The sequence below is a fragment of the Styela clava genome, chromosome 1 (genome assembly GCF_964204865.1).
Source record: "Styela clava chromosome 1, kaStyClav1.hap1.2, whole genome shotgun sequence".
NCBI classification, from domain to species: Eukaryota; Metazoa; Chordata; class Ascidiacea; order Stolidobranchia; family Styelidae; genus Styela; species Styela clava.
This window is the reverse complement of record NC_135250.1, coordinates 22,515,205-22,540,836: the sequence shown is the minus strand read 5'-3', so window position 1 is coordinate 22,540,836 and position 25,632 is coordinate 22,515,205. Positions and strand designations below refer to the sequence as shown.

Sequence of the window (25,632 nt, the reverse complement as noted above, 5' to 3'; positions counted from 1 at the left end):
GCAACGGTACGAGATGTTAGAACAAAAGACATATCTGATTGAAAAGTTATCCTAAAATAGGCCCAAACAAGTATAAAATACGTTTTATGTGTATTTATAGTAATATTCATAAATGAGCTCACGATTATTGAGCTTCGTTCGTTCGTTATCACCTGATCCATAAACAATGGTATTATTTTTAGCATCTATATGTCGTAAACATGTACGCTCTGGTACAGGAAGTTAGGACAAACGGCGTATCTGATTAAATATGCTTTGAAGACAAGTTTGTGGGTGCTTTGTATTCAGTGTACATAAACACCATTGTATTGTGATATAACAATATACACATATTTGACTTCGAGATTTTTTAACTTACAATTTTTTGATTACAGTGTTCGTTGTCAGTATATATAGGCATGGATCCACCAATGAACACCAGAAAAATAAGTAATTAAAATCTTGAGACGCGGGTGGCGTCTTTTTGCGTCAGTGGCGTATGCTAGGTGTGGCAAACCTGCCTTCGACCGCGATCGACTAAAATCTTCAAAACAGCTCGCGCTCAACTGGTCGGTAATAGGGTCATACACAAAAACTTATGGGTACTGAATATCCAAATAACTGTACACACTCCTATAAAAAATTCCACCGCTGCCAATAAGCTCGGCATTTTATGTATGTGTTGAAAATCCTTCAAAATGTCTTGCCTTGGAATGAGACAATAATTTCTGTATACTGCGGAAGTTATTGTAGCATATCTTGTCAGTCAAAACACACGATATTCCGAACGTTCATTTCTAAACTTTGGCAGCGGTGAAATGTGCATTTGTTACGTATAACTATGCTCTATCGGACTTGCCCGGACTCAAATACTGTATGTGTTGAACCTATTTTGCGCATATACAATATTCTATTTTCCGATTTTAAAAACAAATCATGTCGACGTGTTGGCCACCCCGGGCATATGCTATCTAGTTGTTTCATCTTCATTTTGTGATATCGCTGTTAGTCGAGAGAAGTCGACACCCAGTATGTATTAGTTCGTATATTGTTTCCTGCGGCGTTTTTACCTGTGAAAATAATGTAATTCTGTGCCATGACCAACTCTATACACAGTCACGTCAGAATTAAATGAAGCCAAAACATACACAGATTTCATCTGTTTGTGCTATAATTAGCACCAAATTTAAAATTGCAAACACCGGTAAAACATAAATTGCAACTATAATGTGGTGCCCAAGGCTCTTGAATAGAGCGATTAATCGACGCCGACAGACATTTAAAAAAAAAACAAGCACGACAAAATTTTCCAGTCTGCAAGTTTATTATCATGTACGATATGAATACACAAATCAATATAAAATACAAAGCAAGAGGTATGAATTACTGCCACGTTTAGGGTGTACAACAAATACCATAGTATTTGCACATGTTAGCCGCATACATCAAAATGGGAGAAGATTTGCTCCTGAAATGTTTTACGGGAGGTGTACAGCACACTTTGTATGCCTTGCAATATGCCTGCGCCCTGAGCAAAGCTTTAATCGGAACGTTACGGGGTTTCGGGTGGGGATTCTTTGTTGTTTTCGGTGGTTCGGAATGCAGAGTTGGAGAGAATGACGATGCTACAGAAAGCTTCGGAGTGGAACTAGTAGCCGGGTAAAGTTTAGACTGGAATTTTAATGACGGACTTGTAACCGGAAAATATTTGCTAAAAGATTCAGAATGCGAATTTGGTTGCGGGTATAAGGTTCCATGGGGATTTGGAGTTGAACTGGTTTCTGGGTACAATTTACTATGAGATTTCGAATGCGAACTTTCGATGTTATGCTGTTTATTTTGAGAATGTAATAATGAATTTGGTCGTGAGTTAACATGGGTATGAGGCGATGTTGGTAGCGGGTACAAGTTACCATGGAACTTTGGAGTTGAACTAGGTGCTAGGTACAATTTACTTACTGTGGATGAAGGTTTTCAGGAGAGAAATGTTCATCGTGAGAGGGGCCTACGGGTGGGTACAAGTGGCTATGGAGGATAGTTTCATCACTTGTCTCTTCCGATCTATGAGGCGTAATTTTTGGTGTACTTCGAATTTCATGTTGAATTTGCTTATGTTTAAATACTTTTTTAGTTCCGGAGCACAAGGCCCGAATTCTATAGCGGTGACATTTTCCACTAAGTTGATGTTCGTTCCTACAAGCAAAACCTGATTTAGGTCCATATTTTTCGAACACATCGTCAGTCCACCTAGCAAATTTTTTGCCAGACATTGCCTGAATCGCTACAACTTTTTGATGACAAGCAAATTGAGATGGTTCAAACACCTGTTCGTGATCGTCTGTGTGTATCCAGTCTGTCCAATAATGATGTGGAGAAATTTGAAAAGGGAAGTCAGTAGATGCTATCGTACCTGGGAGGCAAGAAAATCGAATTTGAATGAAATTACTCTTAGGTACTTCACGTAATTCGTACCCAAATCGATTTTCGCATGTATCTTCTGGTCGTTCAGCGAACGTGCGCAAAGCTTCGCGCCGAATGTCTACTTTGTGTTTGTCGGTGAACTTAGTGACAAACCAAGTTGTCCAGAGCGTGATAGTGTCATATTTTTTTCTATGAAAAGCTTGTTGGAATGACCTCCATGGAAAAATGTCCAAACCTTGTATACTATCACAACTGACAATTCTACCATATTTCCCTTCTTCCATACGCATAGGAAATTTTTTCACAAATTTCATATCTTCGCCGACCTCGCATAATACACTTGCAAAAGTCGTTTGACGTATTGACGCAAGCTGCTCACCAGTGAAAGAGGAAGGGGCGTTCGCAAGTTCGTGCCAGAAACGATCACCTTTTCTTAAGGCCCGGAAGCCATATGCTAAAATGCAAGCAAACGTAGGCCCGACCTGTCCACCTTTTACTGGCTTTTCTGACAGCCCGCCAGGAAATAAGTCAATGTCATCGACTGATTGGTATACTCGTTTCAATCCGCTTATGATTTTTTTTGGAATTTCGTCTGACAAATCACTGAAACTGTTTGCTTTCGGTAGTCCACATATTGTTCTATATTTATTATATCCAGGTAATCCATGATCACGGCCTCTTTGAATATTTATTGCGAATAGGTCTTTTCCGAATTTATCCCCAAGTTCTGTGAATAGTTGGTTTCGGAGAGCATCGACCAGTGTAGGATCAGTTTTCTCTGCTTTATCCATAATGAAACCACGCAAAATTGCACCAGCTCCGCCTCCCCGTTTTTCCAATTGGTGATCGTTAGTAAAAAATGTACCAGCTAATGGAATATCGGGTATGGTTCCACGTTTGAAAAAAGAATTTGGCCGTGAGAGATTAGCAGCTACTCGGCTGTGGCCATATCGAAAGGCTGCTGTCGCGAATTCGTTGGCAATGGCCAGGTTATATTCAGGATCGTATCCATCCCAGAAGCCGAAACCATCAACCGGTTTCAAATCAAATATTTGCATCCATTCTGGCCCAAGAAGTAAGGGAAGGTATTCTCTGTAAACAATAGATTGATAAATCGCAGATACAATTCGACGGGCTACATTGAACACTTCGTCGCTATCCCATCCCATGTTTACTAGTTTTACATTTCTTGCAACATAATTGTGATATCTGGCCCAAATTGTAATAAGAGAAACAAGCCCTGGGTTTTCATTTGACCTAACGTCACCAGCAACAAAACACGGTATATCCTTCGGCGTGTGAATTTTCACTGGACAATCCATCGTCTTAGAAACTGCTTCTTTTAGTTGGTCTTGATTAGGAAGATTTTTGCGTGATGCACTCGCTGGATTTTCTACCATTTTCAATTCCCCAGTGTTCGAAGCAGGGTCGCGAAGTTCTTTTGTTTCTTTTTCGGTCTTGCCATAAATGAAAGTTAAATCTAATGCACTTGTTATAGCATTTATTTGTTCCCGTTGGGCGAATGTACATCCTTCTACACCGATAGCAATTTTAGAACGAGAGAGTTTCATGCATTTTCTGTTAGCTTTCGTTTTTTGAATGTCGCCTTCCGGGAGTCCAATGTTTATACAATCTTTTTTAGGTCGATCGCAGTCGCAGTCTAAATCTGTGCCGTCTTCGTTTTTAATTGCAGTCGTAAGTACGATATCGTGAACAACTAATTGTCCAAACACCACATGCAAGTGTGAAACCTCACTTGAAAATGACTTTTCGGATTCTTTCAAGGCGTTTGACACAGACCTTGGCAACGGGAGTTTTCCAAACACACCATTTGATCTAGGTTTTCCACGGGAATCAGAATATTCAGCAGGCAGTAGACGGGGCAGATGTGTATTTGTAGCACCCCAAGTGGGATGCTTCAAGTTATTGCAGGTGCCATCCACTAAAGGAAACGGCTGATAAGAAGGACATTGAACTTTACGGGTGGTACATTGCTCAGGCTTGATTGCATGAGATTCGTAGTCATGGCCATACTCCCCCCCTAATGCAAATTTAACAAACAAGGCAACGATCACCACGCCTATTCTCATCATGCAACGTATCTTTGATGAATGATTGAACCTAGGTTGGGCGCTAAGATTTATTCAATTTCATTAACGATCAGTTAAACGAGAGAGTTACAGAGTACTTTTTTTCTCTACGCAAGTACACACGTATAAAAATAAACATTTCTATAAATATTACTTATAACGCAAGTCTGGCAACGTACGTTACAATGATTCATATAAACTTTCTTATATTTTTATCGGCGCTTGAAACATCGCGGCAAACGTCAGACATCAGCTGGGTTCCTCGTGGCTTTGTTAAATCACTATCGCTCACTAGTTTGCCGGCATTTAAGTAGATGAGATACAGACGGTAACAGGTTGGGTTACATAGGAAGATTCGACTCATACCTGCGCCAAAGCGAAGGAAATTTGCTTCGCGTAAATTGTATTATTCAAAAGCTTAGAACCAATATTTTGAATCCTCCACCATCTAGATTCTCAGTGATCTAGTCCAGTGATTCCCAAAATGGACGATATCGCACCCCGGTGGGTGAAAACGATACAGAGGGGGGCGAAAAAGTCTAGGGGGGGGGGGGGGCGATTTCGCGAAACCTGGATTTGTTCGGCGCATTGTGCACTTGATTACTGTACTCTGCGTGCTTTCGTAGGTTTGAATCACGTGGGCGATTATCACACGCGAAAGGATTGCTGAACTCGTCTCCGCCGTGAGGTATAGTAGTTTGCGTATCCCAGTGGACGGCAAAATACGGTCGGAGTAAAATGATCTGGCCCGGGACGCGTCACTGAATGGATCTTTCCCCGACCTTTGACCCCGGAAAATTCTTCCTATACTTTACTATTTTAAAAATTTCGATGTTATTTTAAGAGTGGTTTCGCGAGTTGTTGCCTGTAAAATTGGGTATTTCAAACTTTCATTCTAACTCTCAACAATCTGTTTTTTAAACTTACCGGTAAAGAATTTCAGCCTAGTATATCACAGCTATTTCTACTCTAATTTTTGATTACTGCAATAAAACTGAAACTCCTCGAAAGACACCATTGAAAGTGATCATTGAATTATTTGATTTATATTTAAATTTGCGAAACACAACTAAATACATACGAATATAATTCGAAAACCGAGAAATTGAGGTAATGTTTACGACCACGCCTGAAAATCTGTCTGAGCGAGAAAAGTTTCTGAGCGGATGCGAAAGGGGGCATTGTTACGTTTCTTTTTGCATCTTGCTGATTGGCCAATGTCACGAAGCAAACAAGGAAGTCTATGCCCAGGAAAACATCCGATATATATACAGAAAAAACGGCGTTTTGACGATGAATTAATTTTATTTATAAACTACGCTCGAGGAGTAAATTACACTTTTTACGTAACAGAACTTATCGTGAGACACGTTTAGACTAAATTATATTATATCCTAACAATTTAGTGAACAGTTAGCTACTCGTTTAACGAGCCTACAATTTAATTATAATTAGACAAATGGCAAAACGCAGAAAAGTTGAGGCTGAGTGCAGGGGTTCAATATCGCAGTAAATGTACAAATATATTGCAATGCAATAAGAAAATAAAATTCATATTCTATTCGAGAGATTCATCACTGCTTAATTTTTGTAAGAATGTATCGTTATCAAAATTTCACAAACTATGCGAAATTACTCACTTCGATGTTTGAAAGTACATATTCGTGCGAACAATTATTTTCGAAAATAAACATTACAGAGAACAAGCAAAGAAATAGGATTAGGGGTGCTCATTTAGAAAATGTTCCTTGGCGTGGTAAAGCTATTAAGCGTGATGCGGCAAGAAGACGGTGTCACATTAAATGTCATCGTAATAACTTTTTAATATATAAGACGACTGAGTTGAGTTCATGAATTGTCGCAGGTCTCGCACGATGTTCCGTTTTTACCTTTCAAAAAATATATATGTGACCCGCAAAAGACTAGCAACCCTAGGTTTTGTCCCGCGAGCGACATAAAATTTGCCGGCCCCTCGGTCGTAGCCGTTAGTCGGTCACGGATTTTTTCCACATCCGATTCCACGAATCTTAAACGAGAATATCGGTCAGAGACCGAAGACTTATCGATCGAAGTTAGGAGATCCCCCAAAACAGCGCTCTTACTCCATAGTGACGACTTGTTTCCCATCACTAATTAATCAATAACTCGCTAAATTATACGACATAACTCATCCAAAATCAAAGGGCTTCTGGTCCGACATATGATGAATGCACGTGCAAAATTTGGAGCAGATTCAATATCGCTTTCGTTATATATCGCGTGCATCTAACAGACAAACAGACAGACAGACAAACAGACAAATACCTATCAACATACTCACCGATTAAAATCGATACGTAATAAAATCGATAAGTAACAAATGGCTGATTAATTCTATGGACTGGAGGCCGTGGTAGGATGAGGAATCGAGGATGAATTTTACCGAAGATCGTTATATATCATGTATTTTGGTGCAGGTCATCAAGCAGTAAGGATGAATGAGATGTACGAAAATCATTATTATAAGTTTAGGAAAATTAACTTTGTTTTCAATATTTCCATGTAAAATGGGGTGAATTTAAGGAATTAAATGCTATGAGGCAAGTACACGGCGGTTTTTGAGGAGGTAGAACACTAGATTCTTCCATTTCCGACCTCTTATATGATGAAAAGAGGGTTTTCAGCCGTTCTACTATTGCTATCAAAACAACGAAATCGCCTTTCATCAGAAAACTGGGTGATTTCAGATTGTATCTGACGAAAATGTCACCAAATAATAAATAAAACTAGCTGAAAAACACCAATCTCATCCATCTCATTAAAAACACTATAAAATATGATTTGTCTCCTTATTTGGTCTGTAATATATTTGTTTCTGACTTCACATTTTTTTGTAGTGCTGGGGGGCGATGAAGTTGTATGAACTACTGTAGGGAAGCGATGATACAAAAAGTTTGGGAACCACTGGACTAAATGGCGGAGTATGGTGGTCCATCGTTGTCACGCTTAAAATTGAAAAATAAAATGAAAATCTTAAAATAAACGTAAAATAAAAAAATAGTTGTGTAAAAAAAAATAAATTAAAAAAATAAAAAAAAAATAAAAAATTAAAAATAAAATTATAAAAAAAAAAATTGAAAAAAAAACGTGAATAAATAGAAAATACAAAGGTTGACAACGATGGGCCGCCTCGTGGCCCATCGTTGTCACGCGTTTTTATTTTGAGAAAATTTGCTCCGGCTTGGGACCAACATTGTCATGCAAAATCCTACGCGCACAAACGGTGTTCCCTGGGTTTGTCATCATCTTTGTCATTGACATGGTGGTCAATATAATATATTTTGAAATATCGCAGACATCGATCCAAAGTATTCAAGCTCCAACCATACCACGCATAGTCTCTTCTTAGAAAATTAAGCATTTATTGTCTTTTTAATCCATCTTCAACGTAACTCTTCAACGCAGCTTCCAACTGCTCATCATGTTTCCACTCGTCAGACATTATTAAATATGATCTCAAATGTACCGGTACCGGTATATCTGTAAGTCTTTTGAATAACATGTTATTAAAGTAGTATGTTCACTCTTGATATGAAACCATTAGGCCTTGGACGTTGCCATAATATTCAAGCCTGTTTGTTGTCTACTTAAGATTATCACATCGGACATGCAGACATGTAACACAAGAGTGAGTTTGTTGGTTAATTTGAATATTGATGTTCAAACATTTAAATATTGTATAATGTACTTGAATTTATTTAGTCTCACGCACGGTAGGTAGTCTATCTGTCTATAACAACATCTAACTTATAATTTATTTCTCCTCAAAAATTTATTTTGAAGTTAGGTTAAAGGAGCACCATTATCAGCAAAAAAGTTTGACGCGTCATTGGCTGTACCGGTAGCGTAGGTTACCGGTACCGTACCCTCATGACAATTACAATAACCGGTAATATGCTGGTAATTAATATTACGCACAACCTGTAACTGGCTGCGCTCAATCCATCCCTTGATTCACTATATTCTACTAGCTAGACTATCCGTATCTCCCGTTCGTTTCATGAGTGATTGCATGGGCACAGGTACGGTCAGACGGTACCGGTATCTCAAGAGTGTCCGGACAGCTGAGCAGTTGAGCATCATTCTCCAATTCAATTACCTTCTACACGTAAAAACAAATTTCCCGAATTTTCGTACTCAATTCTATATTCTCTTATCATTATTATAAATATATTACTTCTAGTTGAACTTGTAGCATGAAGAATTTATAGAACATTTTCGTTTTGAATTTATTGAATATTGCTCAAGAAAGTCAGTAGTGAGTTAGAAACCCAGGAAACACCGTTTGTGCGCGTAGGATTATGCATGACAACGTTGGTCCCAAGCAGAAGCAAATTTTCTCAAAAAAAAAAAAAAAACGGGACATCGGCCCATCGTTCTCAACCTTTTTATTTTCTATTTATTCACGTTTTTTTTTTCAATTTTTTTTGCTTTTTATTATTCCGTTATTTATCTTATTTTCGTTTTTATTTTTATTTTTTGCATTTTTAGTTTATTTTTATTTTGTTTTAAATTTTTTTTCATGTTTTTTCACAACTATTTTTTATTTTACTTTTATTCTAAGTTTTTTTTTTAGTTTAGGCGTGACAACGATGGGCCACCATAGTGGAGGAAGCCGTAACCGACCTGCGGCTAACAAAATTTAGGTTCTAAGCTTTTGGATAATACAATTTACGCGAAGCAAATTTCCTCCGCTTTGGCGCAGGTATGAGTCGGATCTTCCTATGTAACCCAACCTGTTACCGTCTGTATGCGTGTTTCATATTATGCTTTTGATTGCAATCATCTGCTTAAATGCCGGCAAACTAGTGAGCGATTGTGATCTAACAAAGTCACGAGGAATCCAGCTTATGTTTGACGTTTTCCCCGATGTTTCAAGCGCCGATAAAAATATAAGAAAGTTTAGGTTTATATGAATCATCGTAACGTAAGTTACCAGACCTGCGTTATATGTAATATTTATAGAAATGTTTATCTGCATACGTGTGTACCTGCGTAGAGAAAAAATGTACTCTGTAATTCTCTCGTTTAACTGATCGTTAATCAAATTGAATAAATCTTACCGCACTACCGCGGTTCAATCATTCATCAAAGATACGTTGCGTGATGAGGATAGGCGTGGTAATCGTTGTCTTGTATGTTAAATATGCATTAGGGGGGGAGTATGGCCATGATTACGAATCGGATGCAATCAAGCCTGAGCAATGTATCACCCGTAAAGTTCAATGTCCTTCTTATCAACCGTTTCCTTTAGTGGATGGCACCTGCAATAACTTGAAGCATCCCACTTGGGGTGCTACAAATACACATCTGCCCCGTCTACTGCCTGCTGAATATTCTGATTCCCGTGGAAAACCTAGATCGAATGGTGTGTTTGGAAAACTCCCGTTGCCAAGGTCTGTGTCAAACGTCTTGAAAGAATCCGAAAAGTCATTTTCAAGTGAGGTTTCACACTTGCATGTGGTGTTTGGGCAATTAGTTGTTCACGATATCGTACTTACGACTGCAATTAAAAACGAAGACGGCACAGATTTAGACTGCGACTGCGATCGGCCTAAAAAAGATTGTATAAACATTAAACTCCCGGAAGGCGACATTCAAAAAACGAAAGCTAACAGAAAATGCATGGAACTCCCTCGTTCTAAAGTTGCTATCGGTGTTGAAGGATGTACATTCGCTCAACGGGAACAAATAAATGCTATAACAAGTGCATTAGATTTAACTTTCATTTATGGCAAGACCGAAAAAGAAGCAAAAGAACTTCGCGACCCTGCTTCGAACACTGGGGAATTGAAAATGGTAGAAAATCCAGCGAGTGCATCACGCAAAAATCTTCCTAATCAAGACCAACTAAAAAAAGCAGTATCTAAGACGATGGATTGTCCAGTGAAAATTCACACACCGCAGGATATACCGTGTTTTGTTGCTGGTGACGTTAGGTCAAATGAAAACCCAGGACTTATTTCTATTATTACAATTTGGGCCAGATATCACAATTATGTTGCAAGAAATGTAAAACTAGTAAACATGGGATGGGATAGCGATGAAGTGTTCAATGTAGCCCGTCGAATTGTATCTGCGATTTATCAATCTATCGTTTACAGAGAATACCTTCCCTTACTTCTTGGCCGGGAATGGATGAAAAGATTCGATTTGAAACCGGTTGATGGTTTCGGCTTCTGGAATGGATATGATCCTGAATATAACCTGGCCATTACCAACGAATTCGCGACGGCAGCTTTTCGATATGGCCACAGCCAGGTAGCTGCTAATCTCTCACGGCCAAATTCTTTTTTCAAACGTGGAACCATATCCGACATTCCATCAGCTGGCACGTTTTTTACCAACGATCAGCAATTGGAAAAACGTGGAGGTGGCGCTGGTGCAATTTTGCGTGGTTTCATCATGGATAAAGCAGAGAAAACTGACCCTACACTGGTCGATGCTCTCCGAAACCAACTATTCACAGAACTTGGGGATAAATTCGGAAAAGACCTATTCTCAATAAATATTCAAAGAGGCCGTGACCATGGTTTGCCTGGATATAATAAATATAGAACAATATGTGGACTACCTAAAGCAAACAGTTTCAGTGATTTGTCAGACGAAATTCCAGAAAAAAGCATAAGAGGATTGAAACGAGTATACCATTCAGTCGATGACATTGACTTATTTCCTGGCGGGCTGGCAGAAAATCCAGTAAAAGATGGACAGGTCGGGCCTACGTTTGCTTGCATTTTAGCATATGGCTTCCGGGCCTTAAGAAAAGGTGATCGTTTCTGGCACGAACTTCCGAACGCCCCTTCTTCTTTCACTGGTGAACAGCTTGCGGCAATACGTCAAACGACTTTTGCAAGTGTATTATGCGAAGTCGGCGAAGATATGAAATTTGTGAAAAAATTTCCTATGCGTATGGAAGAAGGGAAATATGGTAGAATTGTAAGTTGTGATAGTGTACAAGGTTTGGACATTTTTCCCTGGAGATCATTCCAACAAGCTTTTTATAGGAAAAAATATGACACTAACACGGTATGGACAACCTGGTTTGTCACTAAGTTCACCGACAAACACAAAGTAGACATTCGGCGCGAAGCTTTGCGCACGTTCGCCGAACGACCAGAAGATACATGCGAAAATCGATTTGGGTACGAATTACGTGAAGTACCTGAGAGTAATTTCATTCAAATTCGGTTTTCTTGCCTCCCAGGTACAATAGCATCTACTGACTTCCCTTTTCAAATTTCTCCACATCATTATTGGGCAGACTGGATACACACAGACGATCACGAACAGGTGTTTGAACCAGCTCAATTTGCTTGTCATCAAAAAGTTGTAGCAATTCAGGCAATGTCTGGCAAAAAATTTGCTAGGTGGACTGACGATGTGTTTGAAAAATATGGACCCAAATCAGGTTTCGCTTGTAGAAACGATCATCAACTAAGTGGAAAATGTCACCGCTATAGAATTCGGGCTCTATGCTCCGGAACTAGAAAAGTTATCAAACATAAGCAAATTCAACATGAAATTCCGAGTACACCGAAAATTACGCCTCATAGATCGGAAGACACAAGTGATGAAACCATCCTCTATAGCCACTTGTACCCACCCGCCGGTTCATCCACAGAATCGCACGATAACCATTTCTCTCCTCACAAGCTTCACCCACAACCAAGTTCGTTGCCAGATTCCCAAAGTAAATTGTACCCAGCATCCAGTTCAACCCCAAAACCCCATGGAAACTTGTACCCGCTCCCAACATCGCCCCATACTGATGATTACCCACAACCAACTTCATTTTCAGATTCTCAAAATAAACAGCATGAGACCGAAAGTTCGCATTCGAAATCTCATAGTAAACTGTACCCAGGAGCCAGTTCAACTCCAAAGCCCCATAATAACTTGTACCCACTACCAACATCGCCCCATACTGATGATTACCCACAACCAAATTCATTATTAGATTCTCAAAATAAACAGCATGAGACCAAAAGTTCGCAATCGAAATCTCAGAGTAAATTGTACCCAGAAACTAGTTCAACCCCAAAGCCCAATGGTAACTTGCACCCGCAACCAAATTCCCATTCTGAATCCCATAGTAACAGTTTTCCAGCTACAAGTCCATCCACAAAATTCCATTCTTAACTTTACCCGGGTGCTAGTTCCACTCCAAAGCTTTCTGCAGCATCGTCCTTCTCTCCAACTCTTTATCCTGTACGACAGAAAACCACAACAAGAAATCCCTACCCCAAACCCCGAAACGTTCCGAGTAAAGCTTTGCGAAGGGCGAAGTCATATTGCAAGGCATACAAAGTGTGCTGTACACCTCCCGTAAAACATTTCAGAAGCAAATCTTCTCCTATTTTGATGTATGCGGCTAACATGTGCAAATATTATGGTGTTTGTTGTACACCCTAAACGTGGCAGTAATTCAGACCTCTTGCTTTGTATTATATATTGATTTGTGTATTCATATCTTTCATGTTCATAAACTTGCAGACTGGAAAATTTTGTGGTGCTTGTGTTTTTCTTAAAATGTTTGTCGGCGTCGATTAATCGCTCTATACAAGAGCCTTGGGCATCACATTATATTTGCAGTTTATAAAAGATTTGCAATCTTAAATTGGGTGCAAATTATATTATAAACAGATGAAATCTCCGTTTGTAGTGGCTTCATTTAATTTTGACGGACTGTATATATATAGACTTGGTAATGGCACGGAATTAAATATTTCTCACAGATAAAAACGCCGCAGGAAACATATTGTTATACAAACCAATACATAATAGGTGTCGATTACCAGCGATATCACAAAAAGTAGATGTAACATCTAGATAGCATACGCCAGGGGTGACCAACACGTCGATCTCCACGTTTCGAGTAGCCGATCGCGTCTGATGTTGAGTAAATTTAGTAACATACCACAGACAATGCCTTAAACCAGTTTAATGCAGTACATAATGTGTGTTTAAAATCGAAAAATACAAGCGCAAAATACGATCTGCACTACAGTATTTGAGTCTGGGCAAGTCCGATGGAGCATATTATACGTAACAAGTGCACATTTCGCCGCTGCCAAGGTTTAGAAATGAACGTTCCGAATATCGTGTGTTTTGACTGACAAGATAATATCGCAACAACTTCCGCAGTATACAGAAATTATTGTCTCACTCCAAGGAAAGACATTTTGAAGAATTTTTAACACATACATTTAAATTAGGCAGGCCTCATATCTGAATCGTATAATTTGAAAAAATCTCGAATGAATGATAAAACATTTACTGCATTTACAATTACATAATCAAGTTACCAAATTGAATGGAACATAAAAAATACAAATTTTGTGGCGATTACATAAATAATGCCGAGCTTATTGGCAGCGGTGGATTTTTTTGTAAAAGAGTGTGTGTAGTTATTTGCATATTCAGTACCCATTAGTTTTTGTGTATGACCTTTTTACCGACCAGTTGATCGCGAGCTGTTTTGAAGATTTTAGCCGATCGCGGTCGAAAGGAAGTTTACCATCCCTAGCATACGCCACTGACGCGGAAAGACGCAATCCGCGTCTTAAGACTTTAATTACTTATTTGTCTGGTGTTCATTGGTTGATTCATGCCTATATACTGACAATGAACACTGCAATTGATAACCTGTAATTTAAAAAATCTCGAAGTCAAATATGTGTTTATTGTTATGGTGTTTATGTACACTGAACACAAAGCATCCACAAACCTTGTCTTCAAAGCATATTTAATCAGATACGCCGTTTGTCCTAACTTCCTGTACCAGTGCGTAAATGTTTACGACATATATAAAGGTGCCAGAATTAATACCATTGTTTATGGATCAGGTGATAACGAACGAACAAAGCTCAATAATCGTGAGCTCATTTATGAATATTACTATAGATACACATAAAACGTATTTTATACTTGTTTTAAGCGTATTTTAGGATAACTATTCAATCAGATATGTCTTTTCTTCTAACATCTCGTACCTTTGCGTAAATATTCACGATATATATTGTTATGAAAAAATATTATCCCTATTGGATAGGAAGTGGACATATGGATCGTTTTGTTGTTATGTTGTTGTTAGTATTCTTCATGTTGTTGTTATTGTTGTTGTGAAAAAATCGCCTTCGTCTCCAACTACCGGACCAATTTTCTCTGATCGTTGTTGTTGTCACTAGAAGTCTTTTACTTTTCCTAAGTTCAAAATTTTCTGTGGGCTCTATGGGATTCGTTTGTTTGTGTGCGATGACGTCATCAAAATTTAAAAAATGCGCACCTTGTGGCGGTTCCGCGTTTGCGTTGTTTGAGATACACCATAACGGACAGTCGAAATGACTACGGTAGCGTACCGGTACTGTGACAGATTAGATATCCGTACTATTTTGTTTTTGCTTTTGTGTCCATTTATTTAAGCATTGTCGTTTTGTTTATAAATATGATACTAACTATCGGAGCTTTTGAAAATGTACGTATCGTACACCCTTTTATCCTTCACTAAAAATTTGATACATCTCAGGGGGTGTCTCAAAAATGTCGTGTACCACTTGTCCCACGTTTCCTAATTGTCTCACGTGCCCCACATACCCCACTTGCCTTACTTGTCCGGTACTGATCCGATATCGACACGCCGATTTTCAAAAAAGCCGATTTTCTGATACTGATATTCCGATAAAATTTAAGTATCAATATTGATTGTAAGGTCATTATTACCGCTTGACAAACAGATATTCCAGAATATAAGAAATTAATATTTAATAGATTCAAAAGGCTAAATGACGTGCCATTAGAATCAATGCAAACAGTTTATTAAGGTACTTGAATTGCTTTGCAACCTAGTACGTATGCAAAGTTGCGCCCAGCACGTTTGTATTATTAAAAAAGTTATGGTAGTTTTTCTGTAGACGTGTTGTTGCGCACACGCGCAAGGAATCGCGATGTTCCATCTGCATGATCTATAAAATTGTAGGTATATTTGTTAATACCTTGAAGTTAAAAACAGTAAGAAGTTCAAAGTTACAATGAATCATCATGGTACCAGGAGACGTGACATTATAAAACCAGTTTCAACTCGCGACAGTGGGAAGCGGGCGTAACTCGTATGTCAGCACGCTCGGTACGCTTTTCTAGGGCCGGCCATAATCAAAAATTTTGATTTTCTTATTTTGGAAAATTATCAAATATCAAAAACTCAAATTTAGTGAAGTTATATTTTTGCGTAACCAGATTTTCATTGTAAAACCATGTTTGATTCGCACATTCAAAATATAATGCATGATCAGCACAGCCTTTTGAAATTATAAGTTTATTATCTAATAATATCAATCTAAATTTGATTTTAAATAATTCTCATCAAGCATTTTTCAGATAGAAAGACAGACATCTGTTTACTGCCATTTTACGATATCCTTTCTTCCCAAAATTAAACTCAAAAAAATTCAAATAATTTTTGTAATTATAATGATTTCATTCTATGTCAAATATGAAATATTCAAGCTATTAAGCCAGTCCTATTACCGCTTTAGGGTATTTTTATCCAAATTCCCATTTCTGAACTGAGATATAGTTGGATTTCTTCCTAAATTGTTGTTCATTATTACTCAAACAATTTGTGATAGCAAAATATGTATAACTTCCTATTTGTACTTTATCCGGAATACTTTTATGAAGTGGTCAAAAACTTACTCTATCAAACACTATTCAATGTAATTTTTTGATGATAATAATCCTTTTTGTGCAACATATTTTAAATTTTAACGAATACAAAATGCCATACTAAGCTTCCGATACACATTTTCATATTTTTTGATAAAACTGGTAACACATAAAACATTTTTATATTTTTCCGTTTTTGAAGATTTTGATCATATGTAGTGTTTGATTTTGTTTATATTAGCCACATAAAATATTAGCCAATAATTAATAATCTATGTGATTTTAAGCCAAAAATTCAAATGCATACTCAACTCCATGCATACATAAGCTACTATTTCTAGAAGAATACCATTGCAGTACACTTAGACTGATAACTAATTATCACTGAAACAATAGCAAAAAACACGTAATTTCATGCTTGCCTCAAGCCAATATAATGTTTGTCCTAAAATTGGTTTTTGTATCAAGTCATTTGGGGTTTTTGTGTGACAAAATTTAGTATTACTTGACATTTTTTACGGGTATTTGAATGGTATATAAAATAAATTCAACAAAAATTCCAAGACCTAATTAAACATTCGACCAATAAATTTGTTAACGCAAATATTTTATTTATTCTCGTACCCGAGTAGAACCATTTAGCAGACGGATGGCTGCATAGCATCAGTATTGGGATTATCAGCTTTCTTCTCTTTATCACAATCTCTAAATTTTTCAATTAAACCCAATCTGTATTCCAGAGTTTTAGTTCAGTGAAATACTGTATAACTAAGGACTGTACACATGTACAATGTTTTTTACTTAGCAATTGGGTTTCATTCTTACCTCCATGTTTCCTCTACAGTCTACACCAGGGGTTCTCAAACTTTTGGTGTTGCGGAGCCCTTGAAAAATTGAATATTATTCGCGGAGCCCCAAGATAAATGTTAAAATTGTTACTTTCAGATTAATATTCCTGGGCAAGTTAAAAGTACTTTACTTATTTAAAATGCTGAACCTTTTTTAATAGGATTAACACAAGCCATAAATGAATCTGAATTTTATACTAAAGCTGTAAATTTGACACTTGACGAACATATTAATAAATTAGGGGTAGAATCTTTTCTCTTTTGACATTTTTGGAAGACTTAACAGGCCGCTAATAACGTGTGCGATTTTATTTTGTTACAATCGCCGATTTTTTTCGTCAGCATGGCGTGTTTTGAACATCTTTACGCCGGTGTTTATTCTCCCTAAATCAAAAATTTCCCTCGGCATATACATGTATTGTTACACAATGACGACGTTAATTCCTTTTTTGTTCTCGTGGGAAATTATGAGTTCAATGTGAAAAACATGTTACCATATAATAGTCATCTGCGACGAAATGTTAAAAATTATAATTAATAAAGAGATAAATCCGCAACTCAAATTTCTTGATTGAAAAACGGCATTCTAAAATATTAAAACTGAAACTTAAAATGGAAGATCACACGTTTGGCTTCAGCAGACTCACCTCAGATTGAAAACGCTTTTATAGACCTTGGAAATCACAAAATTTGGTGTTATGTTAGGTTTTCGTCGTAGTAACTGCGAAATCGAAACACAGTCAATTGTGCGCGCGATGTACCTTTTTTTCCCATTCTGAAACTACCGACGAAGCCGCACACAATCAATTGTGCACGCGATCCACGATGTACCTTTTTTCATTCTGAAACTACCGACGGAGCCGAATGCAATAAAATAAATTCTAATTGTTCGTATTTTGCCCAGACATTGTGATTTATTAAACGGCGATATCCTGCTTAAAAATATTCTCAGGTGCGAAAGAACAAATCAAGTTTGACAAATCCCAAGATCGCGAAAATACGACTCCACTTTATTTATTGTTGGCAGTTTATTACATATTTTATGTTATTTTAGAATAGTATTCTTTCATTTAAGTAATACTAATACTAATCTCGAATCAAACTTGAGTAACGATGATCACAATTACATTATAACGAAGAGACACGTTGAATGCTCGCATCGGTCATGGATTGAATATTTTACGCAACAGAAATCTCGTTATCCGTTTTTTTAATGGCGAAGAATGTTGCGCGGAAATTTCCGATTCCAATTTTGAACCACCTCCCTCTTAAGAATCCTGGCTGCGCTCCTTTTAATTCAGCCTCTTCGCCATATTTCGAGGCTGTATTGTTGTCAGATTTTATCAACGCTGTTATTGCTTCTTTCAACAGTTACAAAATTTTGAGTCAGTATTTCGAAGAGTAATCGAATAGCTCGCGGAGCCCCTGGGTTTCTCTCGCGGAGCCCTGGGGCTCCGTACGGAGCACTTTGAGAACCTATGGTCTACACAACACATGCCGACTATATCCCCATTTTGAAAGTATTGCTTGACACAAATCATGGTTTCTTCATCTGTTACGTCACAATTCATAGTACAAATTTGAATTCGCAATTTTAATTTTTCTACCATGTATTATATATATACTGGTCGGTGCTTGTACTTGAATTTTTATTAATTTTGCTATACTGTACATTTACTGTATTATTACAATTATGCTTTAAGAGTTTTATCATAAAAATTGGTCACATTTTTCATGGGTGAGGGTAAGTGGGGTAAAAACAGATTTACCGAAAAATGAAGGGGAAGTTATGACTGCAAGGGATTTTTAAAGCTGGAGAGCCTTGATTCAAGCAAACGTCGCATTATTTTAGAAATGCACGAAGTTTATCTTCCGTGTTCCCCGAAAATAAGACGGTGCTGTCTTATTTCAATTTTCTTTCGAAAAATAACACTAGGGCTTATTTTGGGGGATCTCTTTTATTTTCATTCATTAAAAACAAAATTACAAAGTAGAGAAATACGAGATTTTCGAATATACAAAATATGAAAACCGATATCAATTCACTTATAAATAACACGTTGTTATTGAAAATAACTGCTAAACATAGATTAATAATCGTTTAAAACGAGTAGGAAAGATTTCCCGCCATCGACTTCTATGCTAAGTCAAAAAAAATTTTGCGCTATCGACTTGGTCTTATTTTTAAAATTAATGCTAAGTATTATTTTCGAGAAAACATGGTATGTATCTCTTTTTTCAAATCTTGTTTTCGAGAAACCAATTTCGAATTTTCAGTACCTAAAGATGACTGAAGCCTCTAGAAATCGAATAGTTATTTTTCCAGGTCATATGAGACCCGAAATTTACCTAAGAAAAAGAAACAAATTTCTTTCGCTTTGGCGCAGGTATGAGTCGAATCTTCTTATGTAACTCAACCTGTTACCGTCTGTATGCGTGTTTTATATTATGCTTTTGATTGCAATCATCTGCTTAAATGCCGGCAAACTAGTGAGCGATAGTGATTTAACAAAGTCACGAGGAATCCAGCTTATGTCTGACGTTTGCCGCGATGTTTCAAGCGCTGATAAAAATATAAGAAAGTTCAAGTTTATATGAATCATCGTAACGTACGTTCCCTTAACGTACCTTACCTGCGTTATAGGTAATATTTATAGAAATGCTTAAATGCATACGTGTGTACTTGCGTAGAGAAAAAATGTAATCTGTAATTCTCTCGTTTAACTGACCGTTAATCAAATTGAATAAATCTTAGCGCCTTACCACGGTTCAATAATTTATCAAAGATACGTTGCATGATGAGGATAGGCGTGGTAATCGTTGCCTTGTTTGTTAAATTTGCATTAGGGGGGGAGTATGGCCATGACTACGAATCTCATGCAATCAAGCCTGAGCAATGTATCACCAGTAAAGTTCAATGTCCTTCTTATCAACCGTTTCCTTTAGTGGATGGCACCTGCAATAACTTGAAGCATCCCACTTGGGGTGCTACAAATACAGTTCTGCCCCGTCTACTGCCTGCTGAATATTCTGATTCCCGTGGAAAACTTAGATCAAATGGTGTGTTTGGAAAACTCCCGTTGCCAAGGTCTGTGTCAAACGCCTTGAAAGAATCTGAAAAGTCGTTTTCAAGTGAGATTTCACACTTGCATGTGGCGTTTGGACAATTAGTTGTGCACGATATCGTACTTACGACTTTCATTACAAACGAGAACGGCACAGATTTAGACTGCAACTGCGATCGGCCTAAAAAAGATTGTATAAACATTAAACTCCCGGTAGGCGACATTCAAAAAACGCAAGCTAACAGAAAATGCATGCAACTCGCTCGTTCGAAAGCTGCTATCGGTGTTGGAGGATGTACATTTGCTCAACGGGAACAAATAAATGCCTTCTCAAGTGCATTGGACCTAACTTTCATTTATGGTACAACCGACAAAGAAGCAAAAGAACTTCGCGACCCTGCTTCGAACGCTGGGGAATTGAAACTGGTGGAAAATCCAGCGAGTGAATCACGCAAAAATCTTCCAAATCAAGACCAGTTAAAAAGTAAAGAGATTTCTAAGATAACGTTTTGTCCAGTAAAGATTCACACGCCGAAAGATATACCGTGTTTTGTTGCTGGTGACGTATTGTCAAATCAAAACCCAGGGCTTGTTTCTCTTATTACAATTTGGGCCAGGTATCACAATTATGTTGCAAGAAATGTAAAATTAGTAAACATGGGATGGGATAGCGACGAAGTGTTCAATGTAGCCCGTCGAATTGTATCTGCGATTTATCAATCAATCGTTTACAGAGAATACCTTCCCTTACTTCTTGGTCCGGAATGGGTGAAAAGATTCGATTTGAAACCGGTTGATGGTTTCGGCTTCTGGAATGGATATGATCCTGAATATAACCTGGCCATTACCAACGAATTCGCGACGGCAGCCTCTCGATATGGCCACAGCCAGGTAGCTGCTAATCTCTCACGGCCAAATTCTTTTTTCAAACGTGGAACCATACCCGATATTCCATTAGCTGGCACATTTTTTACTAACGATCACCAATTGGAAAAACGTGGAGGCGGAGCTGGTGCAATTTTGCGTGGTTTCATTATTGATAAAGCAGAGAAAACTGATCCTACACTGGTCGATGCTCTCCGAAACCAACTATTCACAGAACTTGGGGATAAATTCGGAAAAGACCTATTCGCAATAAATATTCAAAGAGGCCGTGATCATGGTTTACCTGGATATAATAAATATAGAACAATATGTGGACTACCGAAAGCAAACAGTTTCAGTGATTTGTCAGACGAAATTCCAGAAAAAAGCATAAGAGGATTGAAACGAGTATACCATTCAGTCGATGACATTGACTTATTTCCTGGCGGGCTGGCAGAAAAGCCAGTGGAAGGTGGACAGGTCGGGCCTACGTTTGCTTGCATTTTAGCATATGGCTTCCGGGCCTTAAGAAAAGGTGATCGTTTCTGGCACGAACTTGCGAACGCCCCTTCCTCTTTCACTGGTGAACAGCTTGCGGCAATACGTCAAACGACTTTTGCAAGTGTATTATGTGAAGTCGGCGAAGATATGAAATCTGTGAAAAAATTTCCTATGCGTATGGAAGAAGGGAAATATGGTGGAATTGTCAGTTGTGATAGTGTACAAGGTTTGGACATATTTCCCTGGAGGTCATTCCAACAAGCATTTTATAGAAAAAAATATGACACCTACACGGTATGGACAACTTGGTTTGTCACTCAGTTCACCGACAAACACAAAGTAGACATTCGGCGCGAAGCTTTGCGCACGTTCGCCGAACGACCAGAAGATACATGCGAAAATCGATTTGGGTACGAATTACGTGAAGTACCTAAGAGTAATTTCATTCAAATTCGGTTTTCTTGCCTCCCAGGTACGATAGCATCTACTGACTTCCCTTTTCAAATTTTACCTCATCATTATTGGACAGACTGGATACACACAGACGATCACGAACAGGTGTTTGAACCATCTCAATTTGCTTGCCATCAAAAAGTTGTAGCAATTCAGGCAATATCTGGCAAAAAATTTGCTTCGTGGACTGGGGATGTGTTCGAAAAATATGGACCTAAATCAGGTTTTGCTTGTAGGAACGAACATCAACTTAGTGGAAAATGTCACCGCTATAGAATACGGGCTCTATGCTCCGGAACAAAAAAGTTATCAAACATAAGCAGATTCAACATGAAATTCAAAGTACACCGAAAATTACGCCCCATAGATCGGAAGATACAAGTGATGAAACTAACCCTCATAGCCACTTGTACCCACCCGTAGGCCCCTCTCACGATGAACATTTCTCTCCTGAGAACCTTCACCCACAATCAAGTTCGTTTCCAGATTCTCATAGTAAATTGTACCCAGCACCTAGTTCAACTCCAAAGTTCCATGATAACTTGTACTCGCTACCAACATCGCCTCATACCCACGTTAACTCACCACCAAATTCATTGTTAGATTCTCAAAATAAACAGCATGAGATCGAAAGTTCGCATTCGAAATCTCATAGTAAATTGTACCCAGAAACCAGTTCGACTCTAAATCCCCATGAAACCTTATACCCGCAACCAAATTCGCATTCTGAATCTTTTAGCAAACATTTTCCGGTTACAAGTCCGTCATCTAAATTCCAGTCCAAACTTTTCCCGCCTACTAGTTCCACCCCAAAGCTTTCTGTAGCATCGTCATTCTCTCCAACTCTTTATCCCGAACCACCGAAAACAACAGAGAATCCCCACCCCAAACCCCGAAACGTTCCGATTAAAGCTGTGCTTAGGGCGCAGGCATATTGCAAGGCATACAAAGTGTGCTGTACACCTCCCGTAAAACATTTCAGAAGCAAATCTTCTCCTATTTTGATGTACGCAGCTTACTTGTGCAAATACTATGGTATTTGTTGTACACCCTAAACGTGACAGCAATTCAGACCTCTTGCTTTGTATTGATTTGTGTATTCATATCTTACATATTCATAAACTTGCAAACTGGAAAATTTTGTCGTGCTGTTTTTCTTAGAATGTCTGTTGGCGTCGATTAATCGCTCTATACAAGAGCCTTGGGCACCACATTATAGTTGCAGTTTATGTATTATTTGCAATTTTAAGTTTGGTGCAACTTATATTATAAACAGATAAAATCTCCGTTTGTTGTGGCTTTATTTCATTTTGACGTGAGCCTATGATTTCGGACTGTGTATAGAATTGGTCATGGCACAGAATTACATATTTCTCACAGGTAAAAACGCCGCAGGAAACAATATACGAACTAATACATAATAGGTGTCGACTACCAGCGATATCATAAAATGTAGATGCAACATCTAGATAGCATACGCCAGGGGTGGCCAACACGCCGATCGCCACGTCTCGAGTAGTTGATCGCGTCTGATGTTGAGTAAATTTAGGAAGTGCAAATTTCGTCGCTGTCAAGGTTTAGAAATGAACGTTTCGAATATCGTGTGTTTAGACTCACAAATGATCCAACAATAACTTCTGCAGTATGCAAAAGTTATTGTCTCACTCCAAGGCAAGGTGTTTTGAGGAATTTTCAACACATACGACTGAGTTTGGCAGGCCTCATATCTGAATCGTATGATTTGAATAATTCTCGAATAAATGATAAAACATTTACTGCAAGTACAATTACATAATCAAGTTACCAAATTAAATGGAACATAAAAAATGCAAATTTTATGGCGATTACATAAAAAATACCGAGCTTATTGGCAGCGGTGGATTTTTTTGTAGGAGTGTGTACAGTTATTTGGATATTCAGTACCCATTAGTTTTTGTGTATGACCTTTTTACTGACCAGTTGATCGTGAGCTGTTTTGAAGATTTTAGTCGATTGCGGTCGAAAGCAGGTTTGCCACATCTAGCATACGCCACTGACGCGGAAAGACACAATCCGCGTCTCAAGATTTCAATTACTTATTTGTCTGTTGTTCATTGGTAGATCCATGCCTATATACTGACAATGAACACTGTAATCCAGTGGTTCTCAAACTTTTTTTGCTCGCGGCACACTAAGCAAATAAGAAAAATCTCGCGGCACACTTGTGAAAAATTTGAGCTAGACTTGGGCAAATTATTCTACAAATGTTATTGCAATGTGTGTGCCTGTTTTGAGAAACGAGGGTCCGTCGCTCCCTTTTTTGCTTTTGATTACAGCCAAAGCAGAAAATACGGGTTAGTAGAGCCATGTAGATGCAAATGGATAGACTATTTTGATGGCTTTTGCACCGATGATTGAATAGAATTTGTAAGCAGATAGCCAAAACTCGACCAAACTTGCTTTCCTGTTAGCCTAACTCAGGGGTCTGCAAACTTCGTACTCGCTTGACAGATCGTCATTTGAACGACGTGCCACGGGCAACCAAGTTTTCATAACCACATCATCTTTCCTATTGACAATAAGTGAATAAAAACAATATATTGTTGGATAATATATTAATTGTGGCGATTGTTCGTAAGCGGGAAAAATGTGTTTATTCGTCCCGCAGGCACACAAATTTTGCCGACCACTGGCCTAACTCAGCGCGCAAGTGAACATAGTGGAAGGTGGATCTCATTTTTACAAAAACATTATGACATCACAATGCGAGTATACTGAAACAATACTCCTTACTTCAACGACAAGGCAAATGCAATAATATTATCAGTCTAATTAATTATGGATATTCAAATCTCATAGGTTGAATGCATGTCTATGTGTAATACAAACTGCTTATTTTCTAGAATTCCAAAAAGCTCTGCGGCACACTTGAGAATCTCTCACACAGTTTGAGAAACACTGCTGTAATCGATGAACTGTAATTTAAAAAATCTCGAAGTCAAATATGTGTATTTTGTTATATGACAATGGTGTTTATGTACACTAAACACAAAGCACCCACAAACCTTGTCTTCAAAGCATATTTAATCAGATACGCCGTTTGTCCTAACTTCCTGTACCAGTGCGTAAATGTTTACGACATATATTAAGATGCCAGAATTAATACCATTGTTTATGGATCGGGTAATAACGAACGAACAAAGCTCAATAATCGTGAGCTCATTTATGAATATTACTATAAATACACAAAAACACATTTATTAGTTGCTTTCAAATTAATATGGCAAGACACAATAAAGCAGCTAGCTACTTATTATTCTAAAAAATCATCACCAGTTTTTATAGCTTTTTTGGATGCCACTAAATCTTTTGATAAAGTTGATCATTGGACTCTATTTCGTAAATTAATCAACAGAAGAATCCCTAAAATATTTTTGTCGCTGATTGTAAACATACATCGTAATCAATACTTGTTTGTTAGATGGGGTAGCAGTGTGTCAGATCCGTTCCATGTCCATAATGTTTCCAAACAAGGTAGTATCTTAAGTCCATATTTATATGCTCTTTTCATGGATGACCTCTCTGTTAAGTGGAATCAAGAGACCATTGGATGTGTAGCAAATAACAATATTATCAATCATATTTTTCATGCTGATGATATTAGGCATTTCATTTTCAGCCAAAGACTTCCAACGCTTACTCAACATCTGCGAAAAATATTCTATTGGA

At 37.9% G+C, this 25,632-nt stretch overlaps 3 protein-coding genes across 3 annotated transcripts; 2 read left to right on the top strand and 1 right to left on the bottom strand.

The window, feature by feature from the left end:
- Positions 1-1,934: 1,934 nt before the first annotated feature.
- On the bottom strand, positions 1,935-4,490 carry LOC144422960 (salivary peroxidase/catechol oxidase-like). The gene has a single exon (XM_078113069.1). It carries the CDS (start codon positions 4,488-4,490, stop codon positions 1,935-1,937), a length of 2,556 nt encoding a protein of 851 aa, XP_077969195.1.
- Positions 4,491-9,635: 5,145 nt separating this feature from the next.
- LOC144422945 (salivary peroxidase/catechol oxidase-like) lies at positions 9,636-13,143 on the top strand. The gene has a single exon (XM_078113011.1). The coding sequence runs from the start codon at positions 9,636-9,638 to the stop codon at positions 12,669-12,671; it is 3,036 nt and encodes a 1,011-aa protein (XP_077969137.1). The 3' UTR covers positions 12,672-13,143.
- A 6,717-nt stretch (positions 13,144-19,860) lies between these two features.
- Positions 19,861-23,152, top strand: LOC120325522 (peroxidasin-like). Its single transcript, XM_039391639.2, has one exon. It carries the CDS (start codon positions 20,359-20,361, stop codon positions 22,345-22,347), a length of 1,989 nt encoding a protein of 662 aa, XP_039247573.2. The 5' UTR covers positions 19,861-20,358; the 3' UTR covers positions 22,348-23,152.
- The last annotated feature ends 2,480 nt before the right edge of the window (positions 23,153-25,632 follow it).